Source organism: Neophocaena asiaeorientalis, unplaced genomic scaffold (genome assembly GCF_003031525.2).
Source record: "Neophocaena asiaeorientalis asiaeorientalis breed wild unplaced genomic scaffold, Neophocaena_asiaeorientalis_V1.1 scaffold253, whole genome shotgun sequence".
In the NCBI taxonomy this organism is placed as follows: Eukaryota; Metazoa; Chordata; class Mammalia; order Artiodactyla; family Phocoenidae; genus Neophocaena; species Neophocaena asiaeorientalis.
This window is the reverse complement of record NW_020174553.1, coordinates 5,874,747-5,900,474: the sequence shown is the minus strand read 5'-3', so window position 1 is coordinate 5,900,474 and position 25,728 is coordinate 5,874,747. Positions and strand designations below refer to the sequence as shown.

Below are 25,728 nucleotides of genomic sequence, written 5' to 3'. Positions count from 1 at the left end.
GACCACATATTGTAAAAATTTTTTTTTTTTTTTTTTTTTTTTTTTTTTTTTTAAGACATTTCTAATTATACATAGACAATGCAATAAAATATAGCAACTGCCTTGTTAAATTACAAATAAAAGATAGTCTCCTCCGCCTCTATTTCCAATCAGCCTGTCACTGGAATAAAACTGCTGAGATATATAAATCAATACTGGCGTCCTTTGTCATCTGAATAAAAATCTTAATTTTCCTTTAGTGAGATGATTTAAAAAGAAAAAAAAGAAAAAAAAAAAAAGCCTAATCAGTGGCATGCTTTCTGCAGGCATCTACTAAAGGGTGAAAAATAACTGTGATCCTTACATAAATGGTATAAATTCCTCATGTATTTTGTATTTATTCACATATTGGTCCCCCGGGTATACCTTTGGGTCTCTCAGTGGAAAACGTGACCAGGTGGCATGGATGCAATTTTCAGGGGATTGTAAGGAGGATGCTCTCCTGTTTCTCTTCTCCTTCACAGCCCTGGAAAAGAGCTTTCACTGGAGCGGGAGCAATCCCAAGGTAAGACTCAAGAATACATGAATGAAGGGCTTTTTATACCATATCAGGATACAGATGGTTACTGTGGATGGTTGCTTCTGAATTTTTCTGAAGGGCAACTTACTGTCTGAAGCATTTACAGCCTTGAGGCATGAGGGGACGCACTGGCAAATGTCCTGAAACTCCTTTCTGCCCTATGATTTCAGAAGTGCCAGAAAGGACTGGGACTCTTGAAAAGGTTACCTGAAAATAAATTTCGAGAATCCATAAAGTGCAAAGCAACATGAGAGACAGAGAGAGAGAGAGAGAGAGAGACAGAGAGAGAGAGAGAGAGAGAGAGAGAGGGAGAGGCCTGCTTCTGATGAATGCCTATGAGGTCTAAATGTCAATGGAAGTAAACAAGCTTGTCCAAAACAAATTACTTTAAAGTAGGCTGATAAATGACCTGAGATTAAAAAATCTTGAAATATAAACGTATGCATTCAGTCTAAACCATATGCAGAGCCTGAAGTCATTCAACAGCGTACTCCCTCCTCCTCCAGGCAGTCAGCTTCCCAGACCCACTCCTTCCTATTTCTTAAACAAACATACATAGCCCTGCCTTCCCAATTTTACTGCCACAACTCCAGGTCCGGCCCTTCTATCTCTTGTCTAAGATGCTGCTCTAATAAGCTTACCCTCACCTATCTGGCATATCCTTGTTATACTAGTTCTCCTAAAAACCCAGATCCAATCTCACAACTTCTTTGCTAAAGCTTCAGTGGCTTCTCACTGCCCACAAAGTAGTACTTCAGAGTATTTGGGGCCCCAGCTTTTCCTGGTTTCTCTAGCTAAAGAAAAATACTAGAATCTGCAGAAAAACTTGCTATTTGCTCATGGGAAACACAGCTCACAAAATAAATAGCTACGGGTTAAAAATATTTCTCAAAACGAATCTGATTAAACACGTGTGCTCCTCCAAATGTTAGTGGTTGTCCATGAAAACAAAAGGCTAACCTGGCAAATACGTTTGGGACTACTGGGTTAAGAGAAGTTAAATAGATTTGTTTAGAATTTCTCAAAGCCTTGAATATGCTAAGTTAATATTAAACTTCAAGAAGATAACATAGTATACATTATTTCTCAAACTTATTTAATCATAGAGCCCTTTAGGGGGAACACATAAATATTTCAAGGAACACATTCCAAGAAACACACCCCTGGGACTTCCCTGGTGGCACAGCGGTTAAGAATCCGCCTGCCAATGCAGGGGACATGGGTTCAATCCCTGGTCCGGGAAGATCCCACATGCCACAGAGCAACGAAGCCCGTGTGACACAACTACTGGGCCTGCGCTCTAGAGCCCACGAGCCACAAGTGCTGAAGCCCACATGCCCTAGGGCCTGTGTGCCGCAACTACTGAGCCTGCGTGCTACAACTACCGAAGCCCACGTGCCTACAGCCCATGTTCCGCAACAAGAGAAGCCACCGCAATGAGAAGCCCACGCACCACAATGAAGAGTAGCCTCTGCTCGCCGCAACTAGAGAAAGGTCACACGCAGCAACGAAGACCCAATGCAGCCAAAACATAAATAAACTTTAAAAAAAAAAAAAACACTGGGAACTGTATTCAATACCTTGTAATAACCTATAATGGAAAATAAACTAAAAAATATATATCTGAATCAATTTGCTGTTCATCTGAAACTAACACAATATTGTAAATCAACTATACTTCAGTAAAAAAGAAAATCCAAAAAAACACCACCCCTGGAGGAACATCTGGGAGGAACAGAGAGTGATACAGGGTCCAGATTAGGGGCCCACATATCTGAGTTGCCTCACAGGCTGGGGAAAAAGAAAGGCGTTCAAGCACCTTGTTTAACTTACTTGTGCTTCTGGAATCACTGGATTTTGCTGTCTTAAATGGGACTTACACATTGCTGGTCCCCAAACTGATACCAGAATATAGAAAAACCTTTACCTTCGAGAGGCTATTGTCAAAGTGGATCAACAGGCCTTGGTACACTTTGACTTAGTGATTCTTCTGGTGAATCTTTATCCTGCATAGTTAGAGAGGTACAGAGAAATTTGTACTCGCTATGTCAAACAGTAGAGGGTTGGTTAAACAAATTATGGTATGAACTCAATGGCCAAATACAATGCAGCTATTAAAAATCATGGTGTAGTGTGAGTTTTCCCAACTAGCGCTACTGGCAGTTTGGGCAGGATAATTCTTTGCTGTCCTGTGCTGTCTTGTGCACTGGAGGCTCTTAACAGCATTCTCGTAGGCTCTTAGCAGTCTCTACCCACTAGGTGCCAGGGGAACCCCTTCCATCAGTTGTTACGATCAAAAACGTTTCAAGACATAAATGTCCCCTAGGGTGTCAGGGTGTCGGGCGGGGAGAAACAGAATCACTCCAGGTCGAGAGCCACAGGTTGAGAGTATTCTATACATAGAATACACACAATTCACTAAAAATGTAGTTATAGAAAGTATAGTCAGTATGGCCACATTATTTAAAAATACAAAACAAAAATAATGTGTGCACTTAAGTGTATAAGTGCGTGCATGTGTGTATGTATGTGTGTGTCTGTGAGAGAGAGAGGGAGAGAAAGAGCAAGAAAGAGAATGGAAGGATACAAACCATAATGTTGTTCCTTAGGTGGTAAGATTATGGGTGATCTTTTCCCTTATATATTTTTCTATACAAATATGTATTAATTTTATAAACGGGAAAATCAGCAAATCATCAAATTCTACTATTTATAGAAAAGAATATGCTACTAACTTTACGAAAATAAGGTTATTATCTTCAAACATGACTGCTTTGAAAGGGAAGGGAAATACTTATTCTATTTATATATTACAAAATGCCATCCAGAAGTCAATCTCACTGTCAAACTGTCCTGCACCTGAAAAAGAATTCTGCAAAAGCAGAGAACGCAGAGCGGGTGCGTTCTACTGGGGGAGGGGGGAGTACCAGCGTGTAAGACTGAGTCAACCAGGCCTCACAACACTGCTCAGTAGTCGAGACGGAGATAAGTGAAATTTAATTTGGATTTCCGTTTACAAAGTAATTAGCTACACCTGCTGCTGTACATATTTACCTTCTACTGGAGTTAACAGTCAAGTGTAATAAAACGTTTGGATAAAATTCAGGCAAGCTAACTTTTTTTTTTCCGTTGAAATTTTATGCTTAATGACATGAAAACTGAATAGAAACACAAACATCCTGAGAGAGTACAAATGGTCTACCTATTTTCGGCAATTCTGTTAAGTTTAGCAACATGGGAAAATGAAGAGATCCATTCCCTGGATTGCATGAGAAGATAAGCCAACACAATATCCTGTTCCCTGTTATACCCCCATACAGGCACCTGGGAGACGCTCACAGGAAATTGATGAGTAAATGAATGTTACAAATATGCTAATTCTGGGCGAGGCACCCACATCTGCTACCTCATGGCCCCCACTCCCAAACAACCCTATGACAGATGGAAAAACTGAAACTCCCTCAGATCAAGTGACTTGCCCGAGGTCACAGGTTAATAAGTTTCCATCATACAACAATGTTTCGAAGAATTTCCTTTGCCAACTGTGTTATTTGGATAAAGTCTGAGGACAAGCACAGCATGCTTGCTGAAAATGAAAATATTAGATAATACATCAGTCTCAGTATACATTTTTCCTATCCCTCCTTGTTCCCCAAAGGATTGAATGGAAAGCTGTGTCCTAATCCTACAGAGAGTAAGGTATTTCATTTGTTTTAACTATAGAACTTATTTTTTTAATAGTCACAATCCCATAATAATTTAACCAAGGAGATGTGTTCAAGTTTCACATTCTGCCGTCAGAAACTTTATTACTAAAACGAGCAGTGACATAGGAGAGTCAAGATGTAGGAAACGGTGGTTGAACAGATTAAAAAAATTAAGCCTTAAATGTTAACTAAATGACAGATGTGACAAATTAAAACTACCTTATATTAAATTTCAACTTTCACTTTCCTTCTATGTATGGGACTCAACAATTATGCTCTGAATGAACAGTACTACCGAGAGCCATCAGTAAACCTTTAAGGCTAGGTTTCTCCTCTATCTGCATAAAACCTGAGAATATGGAAGGTTCCTGACAAATGTTCCAAAGCCATGTACATACACAAGGCCTCTGTGTTTCCCACTGAGGGTCTGACCCCAAGGCCTTTGCGTTTTCCAGGGAGGGTCTGACCCTGAGTCTCCAGGGGGGCACAGATTATCCGACGCTGGAAGTCAGTGCCAGTAGAGGGCCCCCAGCAAGGAGACTGTACCTCCAGAAAGTGGAAGGAAAGGGAGGGAGCAGAGAGCGCACAGTAGCGGGAGGAGGCGGGTGAGAGCAGGGAGAGCGCGAGCGAGCAGAAGAGAGAGGATAAAGGCAGGCCAGAGGCAAAACACTCACTCCTCCCAGCACACTGGAGCGTCTCACTCACTTAGAGCCAGTCATCCAGAAGTGAAAAAGAAGGGGCCTTTCCTCATCCTCAGTCCTGCAGCCTATGCAATTCCAGCAACCCAAATTATGTGGACCAAGCAAGACAAAACAAAACACACAGGGGACGTTGTTAAAGGGCACTTCATGTTCAGAAGCTGTCAACACATGCCTTTCTACCAATTCTTTCTCTTTTTTTAAAATTTTTTAAACTTTTTATTTTATATTGGAGTATAGTTGATTAACAATGTTGTGTTAGTTACAGGTGTAAACAAAGTGATTCAGTTATACGTATACACGTTACTTCTTATGTCGAGTTTAACATCAATGGATAGACTAAGAGTACAATGTCTGTTTGCTGAAATAATAGTAAATAAATTTTTCTTGTACAAGCAAACTATCTTGAAGAATACTATGTCCCAAAACTGCCAGAAATACTTTTTTTAAAAAACCTAGGTAAAAAAGTGTAGCTACGTCTGCTTAAAGTCTTTTAAATGCTTGTTTAGGAAACAGGAGCTCAAACCGTCAATACAAGAACACATGTATACAGAGGTCCTTCGTAACAGCAACCCAAACATCTGAGGCAGGGCTTCACAATTTCCAAGCATTTGCACTATCTTCTCTAGTCCTCACAACAGGCTTATGAAGTAAATAGGAAAGATGTCATTATTCTATTTTGAAAATAAAGGGACAGGCCCACAGAGCTACGTAATTTTTGAATACAGTTTCAAGCTAGTAAAGGGTAGACTGAAAACCAGAATTTAGGTCTTTAGGCTTTTTGATAAACGCTGCTTCCGATTTTCCACTTTGAAAATTAGTGAAAAAGACACTTGAAAAACCCAGGAATTTCTATTTCTTTAAATTATGCTCTAAATTGCCGTGCAACTACTTAAGTATAGCACATATTCTTAGGTTTATGTTTTAAGTATGTGAGAAAACACTTCGATGATTAAATCCAGGTCGTCCTTCACTTGTGCAAATTATTTACTAAAAGAGAAAGAGGGGGAGGATGGGAGACAACAGGGAGGAAAAGACTAGAAGGAACCACGGCATCACCTTAGTGAGGATGTTCAGAAAATAATCAGAAGAACCTGGAGCCCCTGGGACAGCTGGATTTCTGAGGTCTTTAACTTTTAAAATGTCTAGAACTTTATCTCCACCACACTGTCATAAACATAAATACTTACGTCAGATATTTTGTATGACTTATGAAGTTCTGCAATTCTTAGAAATAGTTTTTAATGATTACAAAAATGCTTCAGAAATATGACAGCTTGTCCAATTCACTCTTCTTCTGAAAATTTTGTTTTGAATTTCCAACTGCTTTCATATCTCTTTAGGGGAGATGGGGCGTATGCGTGGTTAAATTATCTTACTTCCTTGGACTGTGCTAGGGCTCTTTTTTCAATGAAACAAATTGCCACCTTGCTGTCCTTGCTGCCTCATTTTACCACTGAATTCAGCCTGACTCAGACTTTTTTCTATTACCTATACCAGCATTTCCCAAAGTGTGTACTGAGGACCACTAGTAATATTTAATACGTGTTAATGTGAATGAAAAAAATGAAGAGAATCTTGCTAAACAATGCAGAAGGAATCCCCTTCTTGGAAAGTCACAATGGAAACTGGCATAGTAAACGCTCTAAGAAATCCTGTAGTAAAAAAACATGTTTATTTTTGCTTAACCTACCTCACCAGATTTATTTGATCTGTCCCCATTATAACAAGAAAATCTTGAATTACCAAATTGGCTACACTGGATCATTTTCAATGAAACCTAACTCAGTATACACAACATAACATAAACATAAAGCCCAGTATATATTTTATTGATACACATTTGATGTCACATTGACCTTATCAAACTATTTCTTTGGGAGAGGGGTACTAACATTACTTAACATTACTTACATTTAGTTTTTTGTTTTTTTTTTAAGAGAATTAGTGATTATTTTTGTTTGAAGGAGTTTCCTGGTCAGTTAAAAACTCCAGCCAGACGAGGCAGGGTATCAACTGACTAAACCTGTATGAATATTTAAAAACAGAGCTAATACCACTTTTATACCTTTTATCCTTAAATGCTAATTTCTCCAATTGGTTTCTCCAAATTATGTCATCCTCTGTTTTATTGAAGAACATCAGCTTCACTTTCCTTAAAAGAAAAAACAACAACAACTCAAAAAGTACTATTTCGATTATAGAATTAAAATTATGCATGAATGGAAAGTCTAAAAGTGAACTAGCATGAATGTTTTTTTAGTGCCAATTAGGTAACCAAAAATATCAAAAATAAAGGAATCAAGTAAATAAAACAGCTTGGAGTGGAGGAAGAAGAGTGAGAAATGACGACTGAGGGATAACATGTCTGTTGAGGTCCACTCAGTATTTAATCGATTTAGAATACCTTCTACTAATCTAGCAGTCTTACAAGGGGTAGTAATTAAAGACAAAATGACATACCTGAGACTGGGTATATGAGTCAAAGCATAACTCAGTACTTTAACCATTGGTGTGAAGCCTGTTCCCGCTGCCAATAAAAAGAGATCTTCCAAGTCTTGGAACTGGGATATTTTAAAATTGCCCTCGGGATTGCTTACAGAAACATAATCTCCTAAACAATGAAATATACATAAAATCAGGGAAAAAAAATGAGACCGTTAACCTAGCTGAATTACGAACACGAGGAGAAACAGGTTGCACAATTATCAGCCTACATCTCAGTTTTTAAGGAATGTAAGGGGTTTTGAGAATACTCGTTAGGCTCCCAAGTATGTCATTATACTCAAATTATCATTATAATCAAATTAATAATGAGATTTCATTATACTCCTTTCCCAATATTATTTTCCCAAATCAACTGGAGTCTCTAACATACAAACTATTGCCAAATATTTAACTACAAATTATCAATAAAGGTTTGATTGCTAAACTAAAACTAGGCACTTCAAAAGCAGAGTCCGAGTATACCTGTCTTGCACAGTATAGGGCGGAAAATACACATTCACTACTTACATACTGATTCTTAACCACAGTAATAAGCGTAGTAGGAGAGAAAATTGAAATGGAAATGTATTCTAATATCTTATGTTGTTAGTAAAAGTGCTAACTTTGCCTCCATCAAATCTCTGAAAATACCTATCAATTAAAACAAGAGCTGTTCTGCATTTAATTCCCATAAAGACAAAGCACGATCAGAAACTGTACTTGGGGCATGCTACTTCCAAATTTTCAATCAAACAGTTGAATAAACCCATTTCTGCTATGCAGTTGATATAATCGCTATGTACCACTCATATAAGAGAACTGTCTTTAGGACATTTCAGAAATTTTCAATGTAACTTTAAAAATACAAAATAAAGCTGACCATATTTTAAAAACAATTTCAAATGGTCTGGTTTATTTTTAAATGTTTGGATGCTCATAATTTTTCCCTTTTTTGTCCATGGCAGGATAGTAAGAATGTTGTAGTAATTGATGAGTTAAACATTAGAAAGTAACAGAAGCTCCTTGGTTATAGTTTGAAAGGGACCATAAGATCAGACATCCTCAGGAAAAAGTCAGCTGGTTGTTTACTAAAGCAGCCTCACAGAATGATATTAACTTGATAACTTTTGTCCACCGTCCAGTCCTTCCAATGTCATAAAATTGATTAGACTCAGGCAAGGACTTGATGCTAATGAGGTTCACAAGAGATTAAAGCACACATGCCAGAATGGCAATGGATTTTCAGCCTGACTACCTGCATCTAGTGACCTGAGCATTACATGCCCCATCCAGCGCATCTCATTCCCAGTACTGGAAGACCAAATATTTGGAACATTTGGCGGGGCAAAACAATCGTTTAAAAGTTACTTGATGAACATGGAATTGAAACAAAGAAGTGGATAATTTTATAGGGTAGCTCACATAAGCTATAATGAGGCTTCATGAGTTATCACTGCTCTCATGAAGGCATCTCATTCCCAGTATTGGAAGGGCATCTCCAGGGCATCTCATTCCCAGTATTGGAAGACCAGACCAGGGCATCTCATTCCCAGTATTGGAAGACCAAATATTTGGAACATTTGGAAGGGCAAAATCATCGTTTAAAAGTTGCTTGATGAACATGGAATTGAAACAAAGAAGTGGATAATTTTATAGGGTAGCTCACATAGGCCATATTGAGACTTCATGAGTTACCACTGCCATGCCAGTGTACAACCCTCTAGGTGGCACCAGTATCTGTGTCATGACTAGTTCCCCTAGATGAAGTTGAAAAAACACTGATCTTGCTATTTTGGCTTTCCTTTCCCATGCTCTATGCTGACTGTCCACCCTGCTCTCTGCTACACGATCTCTATGGATAGGTTATAATACCATCAGTTAAGTTTCCAGCTGCTATATTACAATCATGTTGTCAGTCCTTCGCAAGGTGATATCACCTTCACTAGATATGTAGGTATTCCAAAATTCGTTAGGTTCACAATTATGTCCAATATTTTGATTTATGTAACCAAAGATGACTCATCACATCTATTATATGTGGACTGCTGAGCTTAACTTTCAGAGAGCAGCAAATTTTCTCTATTTCCAAATTTTCGTGATCTACTTCACTCGATATTACTGCTAATACTGTCTTAAAAGGGGAAGAGCTCTTTTATTGTTACGCAAAAGGCAGTGAAAAGTTGAAGACAGAAAAAGGAGTAGAAACAGGAAGGGGGGCGGTCTCTAAATATTAGTAGATTTCCTTATAGTCCCTTTATTAATTCTCTCAAAGTACTTTTATTGAGAGCCTGTTATGCGCTAACTGCCCTGCTGGGTATGGAAAATACAAAGATAAGACATATCTATCCTTAAACTCAAAATCCTGTAAAGAAGGAATATTATTTATTCTTATCCTAGATCAATGAACAAAGTGTTAGTTACCGAGGGGTTCAGAAGAGGGGGGAGGCTTCATAAAGTAAGTGATATTTTTAAAAAATATTTTTAAAAAGGTACTTGACAGGTAGAGAGAGGCATTCTAAAAAACTCAAGCACCTAAGAATGAGGATGACAAACCTCTGGACTAACTGATTAAGTCCTCTTCGTGACCTGCAAAGACTTGGATGCTTTTTCCAGCTTCACCTCTCACCATACAAAATACTTGTGCTACTCAGGTAATGGAGACCCATCCAAGGCGTCAAAGCTGCAGAGCAACATGACTAAATCTATCACCAAGGCAGTATGGAAAAAGAACTGGAAAATGCAGATTAATAGAAAGATACCAGTTAGAGGCAACTGAGAGAGACCAATTACAGATTAAGAGAGAAATGATGAAGGCTTGATCTAAGAAGGTGGCAGAAGGGATAGAAAAGAAAGATTAAAAAGTCACTGAGAGGTAGACTCAATAAAACTTACTGACTGACTGGATTGGGAGGGAGAAAATGGGAAGACGCAGCGATGACTCGAGTCTCCAGATTGGGTCGAGGATGAACAGTGATGCTGCGAATAACAGATGAGGAATATGGAAGCAAGGATAGGTTGGTGGGACTAAGAGAACACGACTTTGGCCGCAGACATGATGAGTTTAAGATATCTGACAGACTCCCACAGGGAAATAACTAAAAGAAACTGTAACATGTGATCCAATCCAGAACACAATCTAGGTTAAAAAATATATATACTAACCAATCTGAAGATGATCAAGCTCTGGTGTGAAGAGTCCAGCAGGGTAGATTTTGATCAAAAAGTAGATGTATTTATTGTTGGGAAGAACTGGTTCCTTGAACTCTGAGAATAAGGAATCAGATATGGGTGTATATGGCTTCACAATTTCAGTACCTGGAAAAAGTCACAACAAAGAAATTCAAATCTAAAAATCTAAATGAAGATGAAGCATACAAATTTTATGATGCTATCAGTATATATTTAAAACTGTACACTTAATGTGAACTTAATTCTATGTTCTATATGTATGTAGTACATGTATATATACCCTAAACCTATGTGTGCTGAGATAATTTTAACAAATCAGTAATCTACCCATAATATAAATAATCTGTTTTTATTAAGTGTGGCATAAGGTGATGGGGTTTTATGTTAATAAACTTAGACAACCATCTACACCATCAACATGTAAGCTTTGTAATAGGCTACAACAAAAATGGCATTAAAAGTTTACACAGAGATGTGAGAAGGTACTTACATAATAATTTAAATTATACACCAAATTTTTTAAAGATTTTATTTTATTTATTTATTTTTGGCCTCACCACACGGCATGCGGGATCTTAGTTCTCTGATCAGGGATCAAACCCGTGCCCCCTGAAGTGGAAGCATGCAGTCTTAACCACTGGACCACCAGGGAAGTCCCTATTTACCAAATTTTTAACAATGGATACCAATGGCCAGTGGGATCATTTGCGTTCCAGGAAGGGAAGAATTTCACTTTTTACTTTATATATTTTGAATTGTTTTAACAATCTAATATTTTATATATTACTTTGGTCACTGAAAAGAATGTTAATCCAACTACTTCTAAGAATATAATAATAAAAAACAGGGTAAAATTAATAAGTCATATTTTAGCCAGCCAAATTCCAAAGAAAGAGGAGTCACGACATATTTGAAAGACCAACATTTTATACATGTTTCCATCACATATACAAAAATTAATCTATATGTAAATTATAATACATTGACAATAACCACACTGGGGAAGATACCAGCTATTGAATGATAACTTGGCATTAGTGATGATGAAGAGAAAAACTGAACAGTGCCATCATAATAAACCATAGTCACCAAATCCTGGCTGATGGTCTGTGAGGCTGATTGCTGGAAAGGCTAGGAGTGTCATCTTCTGCAGTTTCAAAAGACTAAGAAGATGTCAGACATCGGTAAGAAAGGTATTTAAAACAAGTAAATGAGGTAATTGCAGGACGAAAATGAGGGAAAAAGAATTGACACAGTAAGGAGTGTGTTTGCAGAGCTTCTTATACTAGCGGCACATGCCAGGAAATCATTTATAATCATCCACTCATTTTCAGTTTTATAAATTCAACTTCATAAACGACAGACCCGTAAGCGGCAAAGTAAGAGACGTTAGTGTGTGTTTCTGGCAGCTGTCTTCACGGAAGACCATCTGTGCGCTCCCTCACCTCTTTCCTTTAAGGCTTTGTTAGTAATAAATTACAATGCTGGTGGCACTACCTCTGTGACTAGTGGTAAGTTCTTTGTTCATACAATGATGCAGCACAGCTATAGTTCCCACATGTAGGATCACTGCATCCACAAACCTAGAATCTGGCTATCACTAAGTCTAGCTGCCCAGAAACATTTTATTAATAACCTAAATGGGCGCTTCCTCGAGAGATTAGTACTGACTCCGAACTGCTTATCAAAGAAGAAAATGTTTCCGCAAAGCCTCTGCTTGCCTTACCTGTAATAGTTAGCTTGAAGTAAACATGTAGCCCAGTTGGCACCTGAAGATGTGTGCTTGGTGGCAGCATCAAGCAGAAAAGCTTCGTATCATGAGTCACGTCTTCCTTGGAAATTAACTGGCACTTTCTGTAGTACAAACCTAGAAAGTGATTCATTTTCTCTTAGTGAGGAATAAATTAAATAAGCAGTACTCTCAGACCTACCACGCAAAAACACAGGCTCAGCTTTTGCTCTTTAGTGAGCTTGAGTTTCACTAACAGGCCTGTGACATTTAAAAAATTTGTCAGTAATTTGAAAATCTTATAGTGTTAGTTTTCTCCATTTTATTTCCTGCGATATCCATTTTCTAAAACCTGTAAGTACTTCTGTAATTTGAAAAATAAGCTCTATAAAATGAGTGTTATTTTCTCATGTCTGTTGTTATAGCATGTTAAAACCATTACAGCCTAAGAAATTAAAGTCTAGTTTATTTCTTCTTAAATTTACTTTTAAAAATAATTCCATCCTTTAAGCCTATAACAGCTACATAATTAAATTGTAGATGTGAAAAATATTTGATAATCAACAAACTCATTCTAAATTCTTTTCTTACAGAATGGAAAAGTCCGGAAACTCAAATATTTAAGGTTTAACAATACCAGCACTATTCAATAACTTAGAAATATTTCTTTGATAAAGGCAGGAAAAATACATTCTTGTGTCTCTGTATATGTGTATTATATATACACAAACAAAATTCATATGTATATGAATTATAGAACATTTCAATGGTCAAAAAATGATTAAAACAAAAAATAAACTTAGGTTTAAGGGTGTAAGTTCTGATTATCTGGAAAATTAATTTAAGTGAAAAACCGAAGATGCCAAGTTTGTGGTACTAAAATACAAATAAACGAAAGGAATCAAGTATTTCTATAAATACAGGAAATATTTGAAATTAATACCCTAAGCTCAGGAAATATTATTTATACAGAGCAAAATAATACCACTTGGATTGGAAGATCTTGTTACAGAAGTTCTGAAAGCATGAATATTTTCACTTGTAAATTTTCTTTCGGATGTAAACAGCATGCCAGAGTAGACTTTGTTTCATAATTTCCTCTCTTTATAAAATAGCATTTACAGAGATGTCAGGAATTAATCCTAATAAAGCATCTTATTATCCTAATTATGCTTTTTTTTTTGCCGTACACGGGCCTCTCACTGTTGTGGCCTCTCCCGTTGTGGAGCACAGGCTCCGGATGCGCAGGCTCAGCGGCCATGGCTCACGGGCCCAGCCGCTCCGTGGCATGTGGGATCTTCCCGGACCAGGGCACGAACCCGTGTCCCCTGCATCGGCAGGCGGACTCTCAACCACTGCGCCACCAGGGAAGCCCCTATGCTCTTTTTTTTAACCTAAAAATATTTAAGTAGGTGTAGAAAGATTTACTCCAGACCTTAGGATGTGAAGGTCCTACATCAAATAATGAATGGTTAGTGGAAAACTAAAATTCACATAGAATCCTAAGAAATCATTTTGGCCACAGTTTCATCCAATCCTTTTCTTCCCTTGTCCCTTTTGCTCCCAAAGAACCTGGTCACTAAATCTTTCCATCTGTCACCATGGTAGCTCGGTATGCACATAAACTTTAGAGTGCATCGTTGCCAGGGCAAAGCTTAGACCAGATTACAGCTAAGGGTACCGCCCCAGAGTTATCCCGGAAGGCCTAATCCAGTACTGGCCCGACGAAGGATCGGAGGACCTAGGCTCACCCCCAAGAAGAAATGAAGGTTCAAACGACCTCCTTATCCCTTCCTCTAGACCTTCCTGGGACCCAGAGTGGTAATACAATATGAGACCCCCATCTATATGTCTAAATATGTGAAAGTTATAAATCAGACAAATAACTGCTAAATAAAATATGTTCTACGCTACACATTGAAATATACTTTCATAATGACCTAGAAGGCTAGGTTCGAATTCAGCATTCTTCACCTCCTCAGAGTTCCACACAGGAAGATGGCGGAGGGGTGTGGACTCTCAACCACTGCGCCACCAGGGAAGCCCAGTATGCACCTCTTTGACTATACTTAAAACACAAGGAAACTCAGCGTTCCACTGACTGACTGGCTTTCCTTGTTAGAGAATTAACACAGTATTCCTGCTATTTAACACCACTGAGATAATTTCAACATCTTACCGATAAAATAATAAAACTGCCATAATTTCACAAGGACGTGCTAACAACAGGTTCTAAAAGTCTTACGGAAAACTTAAGAATGTTTTCGTCTTTCAGTTGCACTGAGGAGAGAAGTATCACAGGCATGGACCTGAAAAATGGGGGAGAAGGTGTATAAAGCAGATGCACTGACGACTTCAGCTACAACCTACAGCCATTCAATTCAATAGACATTCCATTTAGAAACTGGGTTATGTAAGGAGGTTAATCCAATATTACATTAACACCTTGGAAGAGGCTCAGAGCAAGACACGATATTGTCTCTTAACTCAATTTTATCAGATGCCTGAAAGGGTGAAGCCATATGTTGCTGAGACCACTCTGGTTTCCGGAACTTATTAAGGTTGAATAGAAAGTCTGCACACTTGAGGGGCCTTGCCCTGGGAGACATTTTTCATATGATGTGGTGATGGACTGGAGAGCTATTAATGACTGAATGAGATTCTAGTAAAGCGCCGGTTTCTTCTTAGCTGTGTATCATTTGATATAAATGGTTCACGGCCAGAGACCAGGGGCTGGGCTGTGAGATAAGAGAAAATCTATATATTGGCCTCTGCCCCCAGTTCCTGGCACAGAGTTCCTAAAACTCTTATAATATCCTAAGTGATAAGGACAGTAGGAGCAACTCTTGTCTTTTACACAGTAGTTCCCCCTTATCCATGGGGGATACATCCCAAGGCCCCCAGTGGACGCCTGAAACTTCTGGGTTTTTCCTATATATATGTATATATTATACAGTTGTAATTTATAAATTAGGCACAGTAAGAGATTAACAACAATAACTGATAATAAAATAGAACAATTATAACAATATGCCATAATAAAAGTTACGTGAATGTGGTCTGTCTCCCTCAAAATACCTTACTGTACAAACAATGCCATTTTCACCTTAACTAAGTACTTATAATGAACTGTGGCAGTAACTTTTGCAGTTTAAAGTACAACAGCAAAACTAGCACGGATTCCTTTTTCCTTCTTCACAATTTCACAGAGAAGATTTGTTCTCATGGTAGATCTTAGCAACCTCATAATTTGATTTTTTTTTTCCTTTCCTTGTTAAGACAAGAACTTTCACCCTTTCACTTAAAGGAATCACTTTACGGCTTCTCTTTGGCGTACTGGAATTGCCAGCATCACCTCCCTTGCGCTTTGGGGCCACGACTAAGTAAAATAAGGGTGGCCTGAACACAAGCACTGTGATCCTGCGAGAGCTGATCTGATAACCCAGAAGGCTACCAAGTGACTAACGGGCGGGATGCGCTGGACAAAGGGATGACTCACGTCCCCAGCGGGACGCCTTGAGATTTCATCACACTACTCAGAACGGTGCACAATTTAAAACTTATGAATTGTTTATTTCTGGTGTTTTTCATTTCATATTTCTGGACCACGATTGACTGCGGTAAGTGCAACCTCAGAAAGCAACACCACAAATAAAGGGGGAACCACTGTATTTGTCTTTGACCCTCATCTCTAACACGGGATTCCTAATATCCTTGTAAATTCCTATGTAACAAGAGAACCAGGAACATTTTTGTTCCCATGAGGTGACTCTCGGTGGGCTCCTGGATGAGCGCCGGTCACCAGAAAGACTCAGCTATGATAGAAGTTTGGAATTTCCAGCCCCACGTCCCACCCTCTGGAGAGGGGAGAGGGGCTGGAATTGAAGTTAATAACTGATCATGCCTATGTGAGGAACCTCCATAAAATCCCAATAGCAGGGGATTTAAAGAGCTTCCAGGTGGGCAAACACATCAACACTGGGAGGGTGACAGACCTCAACTCCCCACGGACAGACGTTCCTGTGCTCAGGACCCTCCCAGACCTTCTCTCACCTTCTGCATCTCTTCCATCTGGATATTCATCTGTATCCTTTATCATATGTGATTTACTCTAGCAAACTGATCAAGCCCAGGGAAGGGGTCTTTGGAACCTCCCATCTATAGCCAGTTGGTCAGAAGGACAGGTGGTAACCTGGGCTTGCCACTGGCATCTGAAGTGTGTGTGTGTTGGGGGACGGGGGGAGGGATCATGTGGGACTGAGCCCTTAACCTGTGGGATCCGATGGTGTCTCCAGGTAGACAGTGTCAGAACTGAGTTAACTTGTAAGACACCAGCTGGTACTGCAAAGAACTGCTTGCTGTGGAAGAAAATCTCCATGTATTTGGGACCAGAAGTGTCAGAAGTGAAGCATTCTGTGTGAACAGTAAAGGAGACACATAGGAGAGAAAGACAGTAGGGAGGGAGGGAGTTTTCTTCCTACACAGGAAAGAAAAATCTGAGTTTTTCCTTTACAGAATCTGTCACAGTTCATACAGCAGGGGTCAGCCTGATTTAGCCTTGCTGGCTGTCTGTTTCTGCCAAGACAGTGACCTTGATGAGCAATGAACTTGTGTGCAGGGATGATGTTCAGAACCCCTGAGAACAAGCGGAGCCTTCCATAGCTCAGCTGGTAGAGCAGAGGTCTGCAGAACACTTGAGAACAAACTATTTTCAAGAACTGTACAAATATCTAACATTTTTGACTATGGATAAAATAACTCAAACCCATGAAGTCACTAGAATACCTTCCTATGCTGAAGAAACAACAAAGTTTTAGTTATTATATACTTTTAAAAGTATTATATAATTGCATTTATTTTGCTGTTTTTAAAAATTATTCAGCCTTTTCACTAACTCTGTATATATATATACCTAAAGTGTATTCAGGTATTTTACTACCTCACCTAGACTGATGTGAGCTGAATCCTTCTTTCAAAGTGAGGATTTTATAGACTTAAATATTAGCATTAAGTTAGGAGAAAGGAAGCTCTTTCTCCAAGACTAGATCCAGTGGGGCCCTTAGACAATGGGGTCCACATCATTTAGCAAGGTTGTCACTAGATTTGAACATTTCAGTGCTTATCACTTTTCCTCAGTTCCATAACTAATAATTCAGCCAACATTATACACTGAAGTGCCTGAACTGCCTGAATTCTAAGTTTTTAAACTTCTTCTATTCTACCTTTTAATATAGTAAATAATTTCTTACTCATTTACAGCCTGCCCCATCTATTCTGTGTTTCTTCATATTCAGGCCATTCCGCTAGAAATAAGAAGAAGACAGCAAAATGCCAAAGCATCTTATAGTTACTGTGCAAGCAACCACTTTATACCTGCTGGGCTGAGCAGACAATTTAAGAGAACAAAGCACAATGAAGTTTCTATTTGCTATCCACAATATTTTCTTCTTTTCCAGTAATTCTGAATGCTTGTTTTAGGCAGCAAAGAAACACGGATGCGCAGGCAAGGAAGGGGAGGGGAGGGGTGAGGGCGGTTCTTTCTACCCCTGCAACAAGAGCTGTGGTTCACTGTGGCAGCAAACAGCTTGCCTGCAGAATCACAGGCTCCACAGAAAGCCTCCACTAAGTGACTGCTCACAGAGTGCTGACAAGCACATTTACACCTACAGACAGTGTGTGTGCATGCGCGCGCGTGTGGTGTGAGCAGTCAGGAAGCCCTGAGGAAAGTATAGTTCAAATAATGAGAAACTGCCATTTTTTTAGGTTAAAAGATAAATATCAGTGATTTCATACAGTTCAACTTGAATTATAAAGACAGTTATAGATTCTATATATATTTAACCTAGAGGTTTACAAACAGCTGCTGACATATCACAATTATGACACAATTTTTCTAAATCTTGTTTACAATTTTGTATCCCAATATTCATTTACTGAGTTGTTTGTTGGCAAATCTGTATAACTGCCTTTGTCTGGTGATCTAAGTTCCCATATTAAAGGCAATCACAATTAAAATAAACTCTAGGTTGGATACAGAAATAGCAATCCAATTATCTATTGTTTTTGACTCTTAATAGACACAAGTTTGTTAGTCATCACACACACACAGACACACACACACACACACACACACACAACTACTCACTCATAATCTTCATCTATTCATCTTTGGGAAGAAGAAAATAATTGGAAGCGCCCAAGTTACAAATGGTAGTTTGATTCTAGTCATATAATTTAATTTACTAACTATTACAGCTGGATTAAATGTAAAAACAAAGTAGTTTCTCTTCTCTGATTACGTTCTTTGTTATATTTGAATCTTTTGTGTAAGTAAATTCTAGATTTGACATGAGAAGGTAGTGCACTAAGTCTTCAACTTACATGCTTAGTTTTTAAACTACGAAATTTCAGTAAGAGGAAGCCAGCATGAAAACCTCCTTGAAAACCAAGGAGCCATGTGATAGACTGAACATTTGAAGCTACTGACAGCAAGTTAATCATAATACTCTGATCATGTAAGTATTCAGCTTTGCTAGTGTGGAAAATAACCTATAGTTTTTGTCATGAGTTAAGGAAGAGAAAGGACGAAGAAGAAATTATCTATGCTAATTCTGTCAAACAAATTAAAAAAAAAAAATCCCCTGAACTCTGAGTCATTTTCCAAAGTGGAAAATCTAATTCACTGAAAAATACACGCATGGCTCTAATTTCAGACAAGAAAGCTAAAGCGAACTATGATGGTTCATGATTCAAGCCAAAATTTATGGCAGGGATGAAAGAGTTCATGGAAAGCCTCAGGAAATTATAGAAAAGAATACTTGAGCAATGTTCATTCTATTTCCAAATGGAGGTCAGCCTGGGTTCTCAGTCTCATTTATTTCTAGGACTTAGCTTTTACTTGGTTTGCTATGATTTTCCAATCACTAGAGAGTCAGATAATTTCAGCACAACAGATTTCACTTTAATAATATCTCTTTTCATTTTCACTGTCTTTTACCTATTCTCTTCTGATCTGCTACATCACTCAGTTATTCCTCTATGTTCTCTCTCCCTACCTTATACCACACAATTGAGACCTCCCGCTCTGGGAAAATGGCTCTATTTGAATTTTCCCACATATGGCTTACATTTCCTTTCTCTACCACCTGCAAAAGGTCTGGCACAATAAGTACCCAGTAATGATACCTGGAAAGCCCTTCATAGTTTTTTTGGGTTTTTTTAAAGCCACTTTCAAAACATTGCTTGATATTCACCTCCTTCATTCATGGAGAGTCATTTAAGGTGAAATTCATCTGCATCTGTTTGTTCACTTAAGGTAAACTTACAATACATTCAGGTTTGCACTATGTAACTTGCTCTTACTGGCCTGTTTCTTGATACAAGTATTCTGTCTTATGTTTGTGTATGTTCTTTCTTCCACCTGGGAAAGTAATTTCTGATGCCTTTTATTTGTTTCGTACCACAATACCTAAAATAGCCTTCTACACACAGTATGTACTCAAAATACAGCTACGTGATACTTTTCTGAAAATTAAAATACTATCCACAAATATATTTTTATAATTTTAAATATTTAAAGATGCTAAACTGAATACATACAGTTAGTTTCTTCTAACCCCTCCCTAAAATAACAGCAAAGATGGTTTTTTTCCTCTGTGTGTGTGTGTTTTTTTTTAAGGCCTAGCCTGCAAGGACAATAAGAACAGAAATAAAAAAGCAACAGAAGTTTGGGAGCTGACAAAGCAAAGAGACGACTGGTAACTGACTCAGTAGACTCCGTAAAGCTAAATCCTAAGCTAGACAAACAAAAAGCCAAGAATCAACCCATCTGTAACATGAGCATTTGAGGCTCAGAAATTGGCAGGACCAAGTATCTAGAATCAGAGTGAAGGCAGAGCTAAAACCACTTTCTGGAAGAAAGTTCACTGAAGAAGCCTAGATGCTGCCTCCCCTGCTTTCTGAAGTCCTCCCCTACTTCACACGGCCACATGACTGATTCTCTCCTATTCTAGCAAAATATCAGGATTTTGCTCTCTCCGTAGAGGGCAAAACAAAGGGTCTCTAGATTGGGTATATGTTATAGGCTGAACTGTGTCCCCTTCAATTTTCAACGTTAAAGTCATAACCCCCAGTACCCCAGAAAGTGACTATATTTGGCGACAGCGTATTTTAAAAAGTAAGTTAAAATGAGGTCATTAGGGTGGTCCCTAATCCGATGTGACTGACGTCCTTATAAGAAGAGGCAATAGGAAAAAAAAAAAAAAAAGAAGAGGCAATAGGGACGCAGACGGAAGACCATGTGAACACAGCCATCTGTAAGCCAAGGAGGGGCCTCAGGAGAAGTCAACCCTGCCAGCACCTTAGTCTCAGACTTTTAGCCTTCAGACTGTGAGAAAATAACTTTGTTGTTAGGCCACCAAGTCTGTGGTACTTTTTCACAGCAGCCTTAGTAGCCTAATATAGTATACTAGGCAAAAAAAAAAAAAAAAAAAAAAAAGGAAATTAAGTTTACAGATATCCCAGCCTTCTTTTCCCATATAATTTCTGAAATGCTGGATGCGAGGTAGAAGACTGTTAACCCTAGAGACTCTGACAAAATACTGGCATCAGACTTTTCCCGAAGAAACCATCCAGCCACATAGTAAATATTACTGTCAACAAGCCACACCCACATGTACAGAGTTTCCAATCAGCTTTTAGAGTTCCACCCTGAAGTATGAGCAGATGGTCAAGGATCAGCAGACATTCAAAGAAAGCATCTAATATGAAAGACAGACCGAAATAAACAAACTGTAGGAATAGAGGCTACACAGGGAGACAAAAACTCTCAAACACTATAATTCTTAAAAACAGAAGATAGAAAACAGGATGCTAAAACAAAGGAACAAAAATCAAAAGAGTTCTCCAAAGTTAAAAATATGAGAGTAGAAATGAGTAACACAACAGCAGAGCTGGAAGACACAGCTGAAGAAATCTCCCAAAAAGTAGAAGAAAAGGACAAAATTGAAAATGAGAGAGAAAAGACAAGCTAATTAGAGAACTGGTTAAGAAGGCTTAAAGCAAGACTATTTCTAGAAAGTAAGCACAGACCATGGAGGGAAGAAATATCAGTATTCCCCAGGCCCGAGGGTCTTAAGTTTCTGTAATGGAAATATTAGCAAAAAAGGATGAACATTCAGCACAGAAGCTGAAAGCAGACCCCCCATTAAGGTATATCAAACCGTGAAATTTCAAAACACTTGGAAGAGGCAAATCCTACCAGTTTCCAAAGAGAAAATATGGAGTGCATTCACTTTGTGAAAATTCATCAAGTAGAACACTTGTAATACGCACCTTTGCCTATAAATGTTATAGTTACATAAAAAACTTTAAAAAATAAAGAAAGGAAGGAAATGAATGGTATCATCCTTTAGGAATAAACTCAGAAACTGGTTTAGGTAAGCAGAGAGACAGTAAATGTGCCTTCTCTAACAGAAAAAACTAGATGTGCCTACAAGGCATAAACTTAACTTGTTTCTGCACCTTTTATAAAAAAAAAAAAACCTCAAGGAGTGAATGGTTGGACAAGAGTTTGAGTGGGTTTCTACATTTAGGTATCATTACCTAATGACCTTTGTTATGTCTAAACATTAGATAGCAGAGTCATAAATTTAATTTCTGCTTTAAAAAAAAAAGAAGGATAACAGACACAATGTCCCTTTCAACCCCACAGAGAGAGATACAAGGACCTTTTGGCTCACTGCAAGTGGCCTTCCAAACTCTGATACAACTGAGCCACTGACACAACATTTTCATTAACCCAGGACTCAAAATAATAGCACAGCCTACCTGTATCTTTCTTTGGAATAAGTGAATTATGATTCTCCAGGGGATGACCAAGGCATTTCCAAGAAGTATTCTCTTTTTTCTTCAGGACAATCTCTATTTTTCCCACATTCTCAACAACTCGCACTGAAAAGAAGATAAATTGCATTTGTATTCATTGATACTAAATATAAGGTTTTACTTTTAAACCAATCTTTCTCAAACGGCCCAAATGTCCCAATCAGATATGAATGACACTGAGCATTTGTGAGATAAATAAAATTTTGTGTACATGTTCATCAAAATTGTTTATGCCTTATATGGTGTTAAATCCAGTTTATGTTAGATTCAGATTAACTTCTTTCAAATTAATTTATCAAGGGTCAAACTAATACATAATGCTAGTTTTCATACAAGCTCAAATAGAGCCATGGCAACTAATTAACACATAGCTTAAAAAAAAACTTAAATATACAAATTAGCCATTGAATGGATCCACAAAAGCAAATTTAATTTATACTCTTTTAACATTTCTTGGGATCTGAGGGGTTCTTATGAGTGAATTCAGTAAACCAATATTGAGCCTAATAAACATAGAAAAAGCTTCAGGAGAATGAATCCCAATAAAGTGCATGTCAATCTTTGATAATTAAAAATCTTTTAGATTCTCTTTTTATTTTTGAATGTTTAAAATAGTTTAGAATACATGAGTACAATAATAAAATAAACTTTTAAAATTGATTAAATTTTATGAATTGAATGTGCTTTTAAAGATCTAAAGTATATTTCTTTTCGTCTTTAGAAACAATCTGTCCTTCTTCACTGTAAACACATAATTCAGTAGCAATTTAACAACTTTTAAACACAGATTATTCAAATAAATTCAATTCAGTAAGCACTGATTTGAAGCTTAACAAACATAAGAAGTCCTTGACTTTAAAGAGCTTAATTTATACAATTTACAGAACTTACTATGGTATAAAGAAAAGGGAAGGTATAGAACCGGTGTAAGGTACTCTGACAGTACTTTAAAACAAGAAACCACATGTATATATGAATATAGAATGGAATATTATTCAGCCTTAAAAAAAGGAAGGAAATCCTACCACTTGCAACAACGTATGATAAATCTAGAGGGCATTATATTAAGTGAAATAAATAAGACAGAGAAGACAAACAGTGCATGGTATCACTTATATGTAGAATTAAAAAAAAAAGTCACACTCATAGAAACAGAGTAGCAAAATAGTGCCAGGAGTTCGGGCAGGGGGAGGGGGGAATAGAGAGAGCTTGATAAAAGGGTACCAACTTTTAGCTACAAGATGAATAAGGTCTGAGGATCTAATGTATAACATGGTGAGAACAGTTGATGACACTGTCTTGTATACCTGAAATTTGCTAAGACAACAGAACTTGTGTTCATATGCATACACACACACACAAAGGTAAATATGCGAGGTGATGGATGTGTTAATTAATTTGATTGTGTGAATCTTTTCTCAGCATATACCTTTATCAAATCATAACATTGTACACTTTAAATCTTTAAATATATTCTAATTTTGTCAATTATATTTCAATAAAGCTAAAGAGAAACACGAAAAACAAGAAACCACCACTCTTTGATGAGTCTTCTATTGCTAAACAGCTGTGTAAAATCCACGTTGTGTATTTACATGCAGAAATAGTCATAATTTAACATGCTCTGTCAGTATTAAATATTTGAATATATACACCTAAGAAAAATGTGTCTGGTGTGGTTAAGTATATTTCTGCAAGCTGCATGTCAGGAGTAGGCCCGGAAGGAAGAATGGGGACAGGAATTTTTTTTCTAAGGAGAGGAAAAGGAAAGGGAAAAGAGATGAGATGAAAAAGGGGAAAGAAAAAAGGCGTGGGGGGAACTGAAACCAGAGGGAAAAGAGTACATTTAAAATTTAATGTACTTGCTTATATAGAAAACATCATGTCCTTGTCTGCAACATGAAAATATACAAATGAGTAATAAGACAAACGCTGTCCACGCCCCCGTGTGTGTGTATATGTACACAGATAAATTACTTTTGGTAGCTTACCAGAAAAATCTTCCTGAATCTCATGACTTAGGGCTGGAGAAAAAAAAAATTTCAGTTAAGATCCAACTTCAGTTCCTATGGTCTACAAACACCATATAAGATCATTAAAATGGTTCTTTCACGCACCATTTCACATCTCTCAAACATATCGTGAGAAATCAAAAGAAAGAAACGGAACACAACCAAAATACTGTATACAATGTTTTGAGACAAATTACTTAAATATGTATCTTCAATTTTTCCATTTCTCTCCCTATTAATTAAGGAGTAAATACTCAATTGCCCACAGGTGGATAACCCACACTGGTGCAAGGACAGTCCCAGATTGACAATGCTACAAACCAAGACAGGAGCAAGGCAGGGAGAGATAGCAAGTGAAACACACATACTCCAGGGTGTGCACATGCGTGTGTGAATACAGGCCGGGACTGGGTCTAGCTCAGCGTTTCCTTTCTTACTGTTCTCTAAGTTGAATATTCATTCAGTTATTGAAAAAGAAAATTATTGGGCATCTATGTGTGTTATGCACTTTCCAGGTGTTACAGTTATCACAGTTACTAAAAGAGAAAAATCCCTGCTCTTATGGAACTTACATTCCAGAAGGGGGTGATGCAAGAAGTATTTTTACAAACAACTGCTCTAAAGTTCACTGTGTTAATAGTTATGTGGAACTTAAGATTCTGCATTATTTTAGTCCTTCTGATCTAATATTAGCAACCAGGAGTTTCACATTTTTGACTGTGGAATTTTTGTTTGTTGTTTATATGTGTGCAAGATACAGTTAGCTACAGTGTGAACAGAACTAGCCATAAAGTATTTGAAACATAGTAAATGCTGACACAGAGGTCTTCCATAAAGAAAAATCATGACAGAGCTAACGAATAATGTATACTTTTCTAGACATCTGAGTTTTTGATTAAAACTCTCCCTAAGAGGCAATATATATTTGATCTTATGCTAGCAAAAAATAGGGTAGCATGTATTTCTAGAAGAAATGTTTAAGATTTGAGGTTGATTAGTGAATGGGGGGGAAATAAGAAAGAAAAAGCATTTAACAACTCCAATCAAATTCAGGACTAAAGGTCCTTCATTAACATGGTAAAGCCATGAGTTGAATCGCGAGTCATCTGAGGCCTGGAGAATTTCAGTCCCTGTTTTGCAAAAATAAATGAAACATTCTTTACATAAGAATGTGTGCTTAAAATACAGTTTTCTTCTTGCTGTTTTGGTTTGTTTCGTTTCTACCTTCTAACTAGAATAACATTACCTTCCTTAAAGGAGAAAAGGATGAACTCCTAGAGTCATTATGGGTGAGAAATGGATTAAGAATCTGCTACCTTGATTCTAGATTTTAGTCTTGATTTCTTTCCCCTGATAGATCTGTAACCTCTCAAAACAGACAGAAGTGAACTGTATGGTAGATCTTTGCCCATGAAGGGACAGGCAGCTGAAGGGTACAGTATAACCTTGCGGCTGGCAAGAG

At 37.8% G+C, this 25,728-nt stretch overlaps 1 protein-coding gene across 2 annotated transcripts in view; it reads right to left on the bottom strand.

Moving 5' to 3' along the window:
• The window catches only part of CYB5R4 (cytochrome b5 reductase 4), an 82,645-nt gene that overhangs the window by 6,158 nt on the left and 50,759 nt on the right, over nt 1–25,728 (bottom strand). For both annotated transcript variants that reach the window (XM_024757426.1, XM_024757425.1), the window contains exons 9-14: nt 24,246–24,278; nt 22,198–22,320; nt 12,367–12,507; nt 10,614–10,766; nt 7,428–7,578; nt 7,033–7,119 (exon numbers count right to left, since the gene is read on the bottom strand). In XM_024757426.1, the coding sequence (XP_024613194.1) occupies nt 7,033–7,119; nt 7,428–7,578; nt 10,614–10,766; nt 12,367–12,507; nt 22,198–22,320; nt 24,246–24,278 (688 nt within the window). The remainder of the gene's footprint in view (nt 1–7,032; nt 7,120–7,427; nt 7,579–10,613; nt 10,767–12,366; nt 12,508–22,197; nt 22,321–24,245; nt 24,279–25,728) is intronic.